Below are 11,530 nucleotides of genomic sequence, written 5' to 3'. Positions count from 1 at the left end.
GGAAAGAAACGTGAAATGATTCTTCTGGTCACAAGTAGAGATGAAAAGCAGAGTGCCATTTCTCTGCGCAACCAGAGTCTCAGGTGCCTGATGGAGAAAAGGTTTCTGTAGCTCAAGTCTTTGTTTTCTGAATTGAGGGCAGGGTTTCTTGTCTCTCTGATCTTGTTGGCTTAGGTGTGAATGGCGCGTTTCACCAGGCTTGAAATCCCAGGCTACTGGAAATGCTGAAACTGAAGGCATTGAGCCTGGATAATTCATCTCTTCAAGGTTCATTAGTCCAGTCTTCAGTCCTACAGTTGTAGATGTCATTCATATTTTAAAATCTTGCTACAGTGTTAATTCTACTCAAAATTATGCCTCCTCAGAGTGCTATGTGTGATAGTTTCTTGTCGCTTGAGGCTATAGCCAGAAAACTTGAGGTGTAGCCGGTAAGTCCCTCTTATCTTTGTTTGTAAGTGGCAACTGTGTCAGGCTGTCATTTTCATTTGATATATTTTCTTTCTTGGTAACACGCAAATGCTGGAATAAGCCCATGTGTTTTCCCCTCAGTTCTTCCAGGCTCAGCCACTAGAGATGCTGGAGCAGGGATGAGGCCGTTAGGCTCCTATGAATAGTGTCTGCTTCCAGTTCTTGTGTGGTATAGTGTTTGCTGCATCCAGCGATGGTTCCCAGGGGACGTACAGCTCATTCTGTAATTCTCTTACTTCCTTTAAGGATCTGTTCCTAATATAATTCTTCAGTTTCCTTTGTCTTATTTTTCAGTTATTATTCCTTACTCCCATTGTTCTTTTACAGGGCTGTGTCAAACTGTACAAAACCCATTATTGTTGTATGGTTTTACAAAACATTTTTTCAGCTATATTTCAATTTTATTCTTTCCCTTTACTATTTGTTTGTGGTCTAACTTTTTTAACGGCAGGGTAATATTTCTTGATGTATTTACAGTCTTCCTCTAACCAGTCTGAGTAGTCCATATTCATTTTGTTGTAACACTTTTGCTCCTGCTTCCTTAATTTTTTGTATTTGATTGCATTTTAATCCATTTCCCTATCTCCAACTTTTGTTGTTATTTAAATTTTGAGCTGTCCATTGTTAGCTGTTGTCTATTATGTTGTTGTTCTCTTTGTTTGAGGAGTTGCAATGGATTATTAATTCCTCCTATGTATCTCCTGGAATCCTCTGCTTTTACTTTTCCCACAAAAGTAGACTTTAACTCTGTTCTCGCTTATTTCTGAATTCTCTCTTTTTCCCCACATGTACTTATTTGAAACCCAAGAGACTTGAAGTCTTCTGTTGTATGGGTTCAATGACAGTACCATACGTCTTGGTCAGCGGTCTCTGTTAGTTTTTAGTTCCATACCCTTCTCTATTAGAAAGAGGTTATTTACAATTTATTTTCCTTTCTATGGATTTACCATTATTTACATTCTTCAGCCATGGATTCCTTTAGAATTAGCTTTTATTAAAGAAACCGGAAGCTTATAATTCAGCTAGTGATTGTGAACGTGTAAAATTTGATTTGAATTTTTGGTTCTTCTGTAGGTTTGTGAAATCTTGATCAAGTTGCTAAACTTTTGTCAGAGGGTGCTATGCAAGTTGAGCACAAACTAAAGCACTCTGAATTCAGACAATCTTTCTTCGTCTTGATTCCTCACCTGTAAAATAGGGTGAACGTTTCTAAACTTTGTAGTCAGTTTAGACTTTATGGCCTTTGAGCAGGAATTCTTCTAGGAATTTCTACTAAAGACTTTTATCTGTTGTGTCCTCTAAAATGAAATCAAGGATTTTTGGTTTGCTGTTTTTCCTTTTTCTTTTTTTTTTTTTTAAATGATTATGCATGTAAACCTGCTAACGGGACTTTTAAATGATTTTTTAAATTATTTTATTCGTATTGTAAAATGTAGGGCTTAGTCACTTATCAAGCATCCAATACTATAAATCCGTGAACCATAGGCTAGAACTAAAATCACATTCGTATCACGTCTCTCTTTTTTCTTTTTTTTCTTTTTTTTTTTTTTTGGGTAACTGTTGTAAACTTGCAGGGAATTGTGAAGAGAGATGAAGTCGTGTTCAAGGCTGCCAGAAGCCGCAGAATCCCAATCCTGATGGTGACATCTGGAGGCTACCAGAAGAGGACAGCGCGGATTATTGCCGATTCCATCCTCAATTTGCACAACCTGGGTCTTATTGACAAGGAGCTAGTGACCAGTGGAGCTGAAAATCCCAAGGTAGAACAGATGATTAGAGAGACTGCTAAAGGCTTAACCAACTTGTCGCTGCAATGACAAGTTAATAAATTTTAGGAAACGACGTCCTGGTTTAGGAGCAGGAAGTCTCCACATCATTATCAGGGTTAATATAGCGTATTTTAAAAAGACTCAACTTGCCTGTAAAATAACACAGTAGAGAGAATATGCAGTCACAGAATAACTGTGTCTAACTTCTGAAGCTATCTTGAGCAAAGGCAACAAATCCTTTTAAGCTAATTGAGACATATACTCAAGGGTACTGTCTTTCCGTTTATAATATTACTGTAGAAAGCTTTAATTGCTTCTCTTATCGTTATGGGTAGTCTTATTATGTTGAAAGAACCGTGCAGTTGGTATCCAAAGACTGTCCCGGACCTATTTCAGATGATGCAATTTGGACTGCGGTGAGAGAAATATGGACTAAACCTACTGGCATTTTTTTATTTTTTAGATACTGCATTTTATTTATTGCTTTTTTTATTGAAATATTGTTATAAAATGAGTTCTGTGCAGGCTTCAATTCTCAGTTTAATACTAAAGTTAAGTGCAATACTATAAAAAACAGTTTGGTTGGTAGGCTTTTAAGCCTATTAGAACAAAAGTTCATTAATTTATATTTTATTCCTGTTGTTGATAGTGACTTAAATCCTACTTATAAACACCTTGAGAAATAAAATACGAAATGCCTTTGGCTTCATATGCAAATGAGCCATAAGGGCTCAGCATTAACAGTCTAGTTTTTGCCTCTCTTAAAATGAGGCCTGCATATAAAAGGCAATAGTTACTATGCATCGTAAATCACAGAGTAAAGAAACTACAATAAAATGAAAACTAATTTGAGAGTTCTGAGAATTCTTGCAGAAAGTATTACGTAGAAATATAGGGTGTCTTTTATTATTGCCAGCTTGTCCTGTATAAAACAGTGAAGAGTAAACTCTGATTTTATTTTTTGTTTCCCCAACTAGTGCTGTGTTTTTCACTTGCTCGAGGAGTAACGGTACTCATAGTTGCAGTCATAGTTGGTAACGAAATTGTTCATATTTACAGATAAAAATACAGTGGAATTTCTACATTAAGAAATGTGCTAACTTTATATGGGAGCTTCTAGGAGGATTTGGGAACAAAATAGTGTATTCAAAAGCAAATTCAGTACACTAACTGTAAAGTTTGGTTTTATTTAAGTTGGTATATTTTGCATTAGGTACTGTTTGTAGCATTGGGTTGTAATATACTAAACTGTATATTTTGCAAGAGCTTTTTTAACTTCCAAGTATTCACTGATTTGTAGTACAAGTTTCACGTCATATTTAGGTTTGAGCCTTTCTATGAAGGAACACCGATATTTTCCTTGTAGTAGAATTGGTGTGTAAGCTGTTTAAGGAATGTTTAATTCTAATTAGAATACTTACCTCACTTAGTGTTAATTTTTAGATTGATGGGGTTTGTTAATTGTAAGAACTTGCACAATTGCTATAAATACCTGCTTTGAAACAGATTTGACATATTGCACTAATCTTGAGTTGCAACACTGTTATTAAAAAGCACTTTTAAATGTCTTACTAGAAGGACCATCAGAATACAACTAATGTTGAGATTTATTTTTTCTATACTGTCTGATGTTACTGAAAGATGTTGTTATTCTTTCATATAATTTTTATAAAATTATAAATTACATTTCTATAAACTAAAACCCTGTCATAGTACCATATGGTCTTTTCCAAAACATTTTCTGTTTGTGTTAACATGTTTATATTATTTTCCCTCGGTGGAGATTAAAATGATGTTGAACAATACTGACTGACTTTTCACTTCACACATGTTTTGGCTGTCAAAAACTTTGAATGGAACAGTTTATTGAAAAGACAAGAGGATTTGTTTTTCATACTTTAAATGTAACTGAAACTGCAGTGAGTCCTAAGTACAAGGTTTGTCAACAGTGGATGACTTCTCTGAGAGTTAATGTGTTGACCTCTTAAAGTGAGCTTGGAAGTTTTGGAAACTGCAAGGTTTCATCATGGAAACCTTGCCTTGACCTACCACCATTGAAATTTGTAGCTTTGACAAAAACTTTTGTGGAATGCAAAGACCTATGTAAGTGTCCAAATACTTTTTAAGATATCATCGTAAGGGGTTAAAGTCACTTTCTAATTCCAAGTTACGCTCGATTACCTATATTGTAACTTCTGTTTTAAGTATTCTATTCTTACAGGTATTAAACTGTAAACTAAGCTTCTGTTAAGGCTGCAATAGTTTGTTAGAGGTTTTTTATAAATCAATATCTTTTTCAGAGAGAACTAAATGTTTGCAGAAGAGCCTGCTAGCTTTCAGACTCATCTGTAAGATTTGCGATTGTTAAGCAATGGACATATTGACTGCATTTTCAGTGTTCGTTATAAAGTTAGAATTGCTAAACAGATAACTCCTTCATATTTTTCAAAAATATTAATTTAGTGTAATACTTGACTTGGTTGTTAAAACCAAAAGATTAATTTCTACACATTAAGAAAGTAGTCCAAGATAAATGTGTACTGTTTTTAAAAAAGAAGTGGTGAAACTGTTTCTAAGTTGAATTTAGACCACAGATATTATATGATTCATAGTTAATATACTGTTATCATTAGGCAAAGTTCACTGAAAATTTCATCATGGAAACCTTGCCTTGACCTACCACCATTGAAATTTGTAGCTTTGACAAAAACTTTTGTGGAATGCAAAGACTGCATTGTAAGTCTGCTAGGAGAATGTCATGTAGTCACAAATTTTATGGGGGAAAAGTGTGGAGTTTTTGGGTTTTTTTTTTTTTTTTTTTTTATTGGAGTTGTAACTATAAAATCCTCCCATAATAGGAAGGAGTGTTTCAGAGCTGATGCCCTAGCTTACAACCAACAAACTATCTTGAAGAAAGACCTAGTAGGTCTTGTCTTTCATAATAAGACATTAGTTTTGACTCTAATTGCTTAAGAAAGAAATAGCAAGGATTGTTCATTAGCTTATGGTTAACGTATGAACATGCATTTCTTGCTAGTCATCCATGTGTGAAATTTATTTAAAAAATAAACTGAAGAGTTGGTGTTTTCATCTATTTGATTTGACAGTTGGCGTGTCGAGCTCCAGCCCCCCTTGCCTCTCTGACAGTCGACACAGTATAGAACTTGGCATTAAAAATACTGGGTGTTGTGGTCATAGTCTTACACTGGCTAAATTTTAGCTTTAGATGGTAATATCAATCTCTTTCACACTGAAGGTATGACTTGTTTGTTTGTTTGACTTTGTTGGGTTTTTTAACACCTTGCATTGTGAAGTCCTAGACTCGTATCATGAATACAAGGAAGAATTTGAGAAATGCTGTAGTCAGACAGCTGTGATTAAAAAAAAAAAAAAAGATTAAGAAAATTAATTGGTAGACAGCTTATTGTGTGGGGGCAGGTAGTGCTTATGTTTGGTCAATGCTCCCAGGTTCCCTACTCCTTGCTGCTCCTCACAGCTTGAGGAACCTAATGACCCTGAAACCGTACCCTGGTACCTTCTGGTCCTGCTACCAGAGTAAGTTGTTCAGCAGTGTTTCTGCCTCTTGCACATACAACAAGGCACACAATTCTTTTCAGTGCTGGCCACATATGTTTTTTGTCATCTGTGAAGTGACACTTAGGAATTTCTTGTACTTTACAAATTGTACTATACAATTGTGTCCTACATGCAACATAGGCACTTCGGGGAGAACGCTCTGACAAATCCAGAAGTTATGAAGTTAGTAATCTTGGACCTAGATTTTGCTCACACTGTGCTGCCAGGAGCTGAAGGAGCTTGCTGAGTTCAGAAAGCTGCGGGGTCTAGGATCTTGGTGCTGTGTGCTATGCCAGTTTTTGAATAATTGAAAACATGCTTCTTTCAAGAAAACTGCAATCCCTTGGTGAAGAAGAAAATTCACTTGCTATCTTTGCCCAATGGAAGATGATCTTCCTTATACCCCCTGGTTGATTCTGAAATGCAGAGCGTATCAGAAGCAATAATAAAGGGCCTAATCCCAAGTGATGCTGTGTCCTGAACTTGCCTTGAATTTAGCACGGGTTATGTATTCCCCAGCCATTGCAGAGGCAAGCTCGCAAATTGTTCAGTACGTACCAGCCTTTAGCTTAGACTTTAAATAAGTGTGATTTTCAGGTTTTTTAGTCTTTCCTTGATCCTGACACTTACGGTAATCTCTTAGATTTCCTATCCAGTGCTCATTTAATTTTCCCTTCTTTACCTTATCCTTTATGCGGGCTATTTTGCTACAACCAGTCACTTTTTACTACAGGTCAATAGAATTAATTTCCTCTCAAAAGAGATCATGTTTTGGTAAGCTGTATGAAGGACTAATTCCTATTACTAGGTCTGATTCTCTCCTAGGCTTACTGTGGCAGTGAGAACAGGAGGGTTTTTTTGCTCAGTGCCTGACTCAGTGCAAGTACAGTACCGACCTGTAGGTGTTACTTAGGACAAAGCAAATAACTCCTGCCCTACTTTCCTACAGCCTTTTGAATGTGCAAGAATGCTGTGTGCTGCACATAGCACTGGCTTCCTGAAACTAAAATCAGAACACTGTGGTAAGACAAAAATGCCATTTTGATTGGAAAGATTGACTAGGCATGGGAGATTATTGTGGTGGGGCTGTGGTTCTACTTACCAGCCTGGTGCAGTTCTGACCTCCCTCCCTACAGCTTACCTGAGCTTAAACTTTTGGCTGGAGATGAATTAAGTACAAAAATTAAGAAAAGACTACCAGTAATGCTAGGTACATCTTGTGTTACCAGTCCTGCAGTATTATATTTTGCCCATGCAGTGGTTTGTGGAGCCATGGCACACCTCCATAAATCATTTCTTCCTTCAAAAGTAACATTACAGATAATTAGTTAAACTGTTGCCAGATATAAGGCTAGTTACATATTTCACTAATAAGATCCAAACTCTTGTTTTATTTTGCAGTTGAGAGTAGACATCCTTTGAGCTTGACTGGAACTGATTATTTTTATTCTGGAAATGCATGTTTGAGTTGTGTTTTAAAAAAAAAAAAAGAGAAAAGGAATAAAAAAAAGTATTCAAGGCCAATGCAAAATAATGCATCTTGTCTTTATAGTGTCTTAAATTTAGTCCTTAGTAGAGTTGTAACAAACTGCAGTGCTTTGTAAGAGCAAAGAGATGTCTCCTTTCTTTCACTTTTGACACCTAAGAAAGATAGTAATTAATCCTGTTAGCCAAAAGCTTGTCACTTGTTCTGTGATTTTTTTGCCTTTGTATTTGCTGCAGGTACAGAGGAGGGCAAAATAGATGTAAAGTCTGTTTAGGTCTATAGCAGAGATGAGACAAGGAAACTGAAAATTCCCTAAACAAAAAGCTGCAGCCTGCTCTCTACTTTCCTTGCATGTGACATTGGAGCTGCAGCCAGCAAGAGCCTCTTTGCTTTTTGTATGATTCAAGTAGAATCTTTCCTGGTATATGTAGGTATCAGCACATTTATTTGCTGCTTCCATATATTGTATGCTAGCTTCTTTCTCTTTTCATTCTTCGCTAATCTTTCCTGTGACAACCATCCACCAGAAGTGTCACCAAGCACATTCTGCTTTCTTGTGCTGGTGACCCGGACTTTCTCTGTGCGGGCACTGTTCTCCAGCTGCGGTACAGATACCTGCTGACTGATTTTTCATTTTATAGAGGCCTCCAGCTACTTAGAAATTCTCAGTGTAAGGGCTTAGTGGAGTTTGGTCCACAGCTACATTAGAGTTTGGATCTTGTTTAGCGTATGAGATTTTCAGAAATGGATGTGTCAGGGCAGGCTCTGCATGTGCACCTGCGGATCTGAGTAAGTGGCAGGTATACACAGCAACTTCTGTTGACAATTGTTTGTGTTTTAGGATAAGCAGCTCAATGGGTCCCAGATCAGAAAGAGATGTTTGATTGCTGCCTGAGTAGAGGTACTTCATAATAGCTTCTTCAAGAATGGAAACAGAATCAGATTTTAATTTGATTCCTTCACAAATCAAAACAAGTTGGCAAATATCAGAAGTAGATGGGTTTTTTTTTTGTGGGGGATGTCCAAAAACTAGTGTGTCTGATGGCTCTTAATTTCAAGATATTATGATTGTCTTGGAGTATTGTAAATTAGATGAGTTAGTCTTTGCCAAAACTACATCCTGTGATAATCATAGAAGTGCAGATTAGTGGAAAGCAGAGGGGAAAAGGCATAGCTGCAGGTGATGTGATGCAACTGCTGTAATCATTCTCAGTTTCATGATAGCACTGTTTTGGCTTAGTGGAGGAAGTAATGGCATAATAAGATGCAGCCCTGCTTCTTGCTCTGTGGACATAAGCAAGAGGGTGAAGTTCTGAAGCGGGTAAGTGGTTCTAAAGATTCTAATTCCTATTTATTTGCTTTTTCCAGAATAGTTAAAATGCAATTATTTGAACATTGTGAGATTCGAGTGCTCTTTTAAAAAAGATGTTGATTCATACAGGTTCTATAAGAAGAGTTTTAAAAATGACATCATAAGCAATGGCCACAGCTCACCTACAGTCTAATGGAGAGCTTGAGCACAGGCGTGCTAAGGAGTATTGCGAACTGTGCCTGGCTGCCGGGGGCAGCTCCAGCTGCGGTCCGTAAGAAAGGCTGGTTGATAACATCTCTGAACACCAGGCATCCAGTTCTGATCTCGGTAATGTCTTGTGGCTGTTTTCAGGTAGATCACATAATACACTGCTTATTGCCATCTGTATCTTTTAATTGAGTTTATAAGAATTTTCTAAAATACTATTAGAGGAAGTGGTGCTTATGCTGTTGGAAGTTGCAAACTGAAACGTTGATGAAATTATCCTTTTCTGGATTAATTGTTTCAGCTTCATGGTATGCTGTCTCTGAAATTGATTCTGAGGTTAATTGTCTTTATCTTGGCCACTGTTTCTCAAAGTTGCCTTTTGTTAATTTAAAAAAAACAAAACAAAACAAAACCAAAAACCAATCCCCAAACTTCTGGGCAACTTTGTATTAGCAGTGCTAAATGTATCACAGGAACTATGACAAAATGCTTTAAGGATTTTTACTTAGGCATGCAATTAAATAATACACTTAAAGCTACTGATACCATGTTAAGATCAGAGGACAAAATTTTACAAGCAGAAATTAGATGTACTCTCAGTTCAAAGAAATATCCTGTGATGAGATTATAGAGCCAGACTAGAGCTTGATATCATACTATTGAACAGAATTGGCAACCAATAAGTACTGAAAATCAAAGAATTATTTTAGATGGTAGACATAGATGAGACCGTATACAAACAAAGAAGTCTGAGAAGGAGAAAAGCCAGACTTGGGCTTTCATTTTTTCAAGTATGCAGTATCATCAGGTCTGTAAATGATACTAATCTTTTGTCTCTTTTTTCTGTTACTGTTTGTAGATGTAAACATGGTGTCACAAAGATGCCCTTTTGGAGTGGAAGCCATAGTAAAACAGCCGTGTTTTGATTTCTGGAGGGAAAATCACCCCGGATTTGCTTCCCAGGTGATTCCCTCCAATTCCTCCTTAACTGACTTATAAACACATCAACTTGTAAGACAGTAAAGTAACTCTTCACTGTAACTCAAATAAATAATAGACAAACCAACCAATGTATCTCAAGCCAACCTTCCTTGTGATTTCTTCTACTTACTGATGATAGCATTAGAAAGCTTTAAGAGTTCCCAGTTAAGAGTTCTGTTTTTAATGCTGTTAGCAAATTGGAAACACCTGGAGTGTTTCAGACTTAGCTCTCACTGATCTGTAGAATAGATGCATGTTTTACCCAATCCTTAATTAAGCACAAGTTTTACAAATAACACAGTAAAAACTGCATTATGACAGAAAAATAAGTACAATGTGCAGTGGCTACATTAAAAGGCAAGAGAAGTCTTTTGTATTTTCTCTAGCCTGCATTCATTTACTCTTTAGGGAGTAGGATATTGAAACAAAACCCATGAGTGATAGAGCTGTAGAGGTTCCATGGTCCATCAAGATTTCACACTGTTCGTTGTGATTAGATAGAAGACCATATGCTGATAAAATTAATTTGAAAACTGTATCTAACTGTGACTATGAACACAACTCCACATAACTCCTAATGCTTCATCAGCTATATCTGCTGCTAGGGATAATTTTCCCTATATTGTCATAAAAATCTAGAAAGCTACTAAATGCACTATAGTCTGGTTTCATTTGCTTAATAAAAATATGAACTGTATTTCTACGCTGGTTAACTAGAAAAACTAGTTCAGGGAAAGATACGCTGTGGGGGAAAAAAAGCTATCTAAAGAAAGATGACATTTTTCTGAATGTACAGTTTGCTAAGCCATGAGACAAGGATGAAAAGTGAAGCTTGATTTAATGCTATTTAAAAACTCTTTCCAGAATTCTTGCTTTCTCACTGAAGCTGCGTGTCAGTAGCAATTATAGCGTGCTATATGTAGGTGTTGAGGATCTGTGCATGGCTATACGGAAAGGACTTGATCATTAATGAAGTTACAGTACATCTCCTGAAGTGCTACAGCAGGAGATAACTTCTGCTAAATTTTTACACGGCAAGCAGTGTAAGGCCCACTTCTCCACTCCGTATGCAAAGAATCTCTGTGACTTAATCACAAAAGCAGGCTATTTTATATAGATCAGTTTTTCCTGTATCCATTTGAGCACATGTTATGCCACCCATGGAATTTGAGTTCTGTGATACCTTAAATAATGGTCAGAGTGGAACAGCAGCTGTAAAGATGAGTCTCCTGCTGTACTGATACCTCACCACCTGGCTAGTTATTTTGTGAATTAATCTGTTCTTATACAGTATATCTAGACGGGCATTTTCTTACGCGCCAGCAAGCAGTGTAGCACTCGCTCTGAATGCTACAGCTCATTGAATAATGTTGAGTGTAGCGAACGTACTTTAAGGTTGTAATCTCATACGTTAGTGTAAATTGAAAATTGAGTACACTGTGATACGAAAATAATGATGGCTATTAACAACTATTCAAACAGTTAACAGTACTTTAAGAAATAGTGAACTGTCTGAACTAGCAATTAAGATGTTTTATTGGATTTGCAAAAAGAAAGGCTAGGTAGCCTCATTTTATAGAAATTCTTGGTTTAAGGGGAAGAGGTAGCACAAATAATCATTGTTAGCCTTTTTATTTCGGTGCTGCTTGTTTAATACGTGCAAGTTGTTGTTCATTCTGTCTGCTCATGAAAATGTTGTTTGCGCAGACCAACAGCATACGCAAAGCAGGA

At 36.7% G+C, this 11,530-nt stretch overlaps 1 protein-coding gene across 2 annotated transcripts in view; it reads left to right on the top strand.

Moving 5' to 3' along the window:
• HDAC11 (histone deacetylase 11) overlaps positions 1-4,042 on the top strand; it is a 28,800-nt gene extending 24,758 nt beyond the window's left edge. For both annotated transcript variants that reach the window (XM_009321979.1, XM_009321980.1), the window contains exon 9: positions 2,043-4,042. In XM_009321979.1, coding sequence (XP_009320254.1) covers positions 2,043-2,285 — 243 coding nt within the window. In that variant the 3' untranslated portion in view covers positions 2,286-4,042. The remainder of the gene's footprint in view (positions 1-2,042) is intronic.
• Positions 4,043-11,530: the final 7,488 nt, after the last annotated feature.

The sequence above is a fragment of the Pygoscelis adeliae genome, unplaced genomic scaffold (assembly GCF_000699105.1).
Source record: "Pygoscelis adeliae isolate BGI_AS28 unplaced genomic scaffold, ASM69910v1 Scaffold304, whole genome shotgun sequence".
NCBI classification, from domain to species: Eukaryota; Metazoa; Chordata; class Aves; order Sphenisciformes; family Spheniscidae; genus Pygoscelis; species Pygoscelis adeliae.
This window is presented reverse-complemented; position numbering and strand designations above follow the sequence as displayed.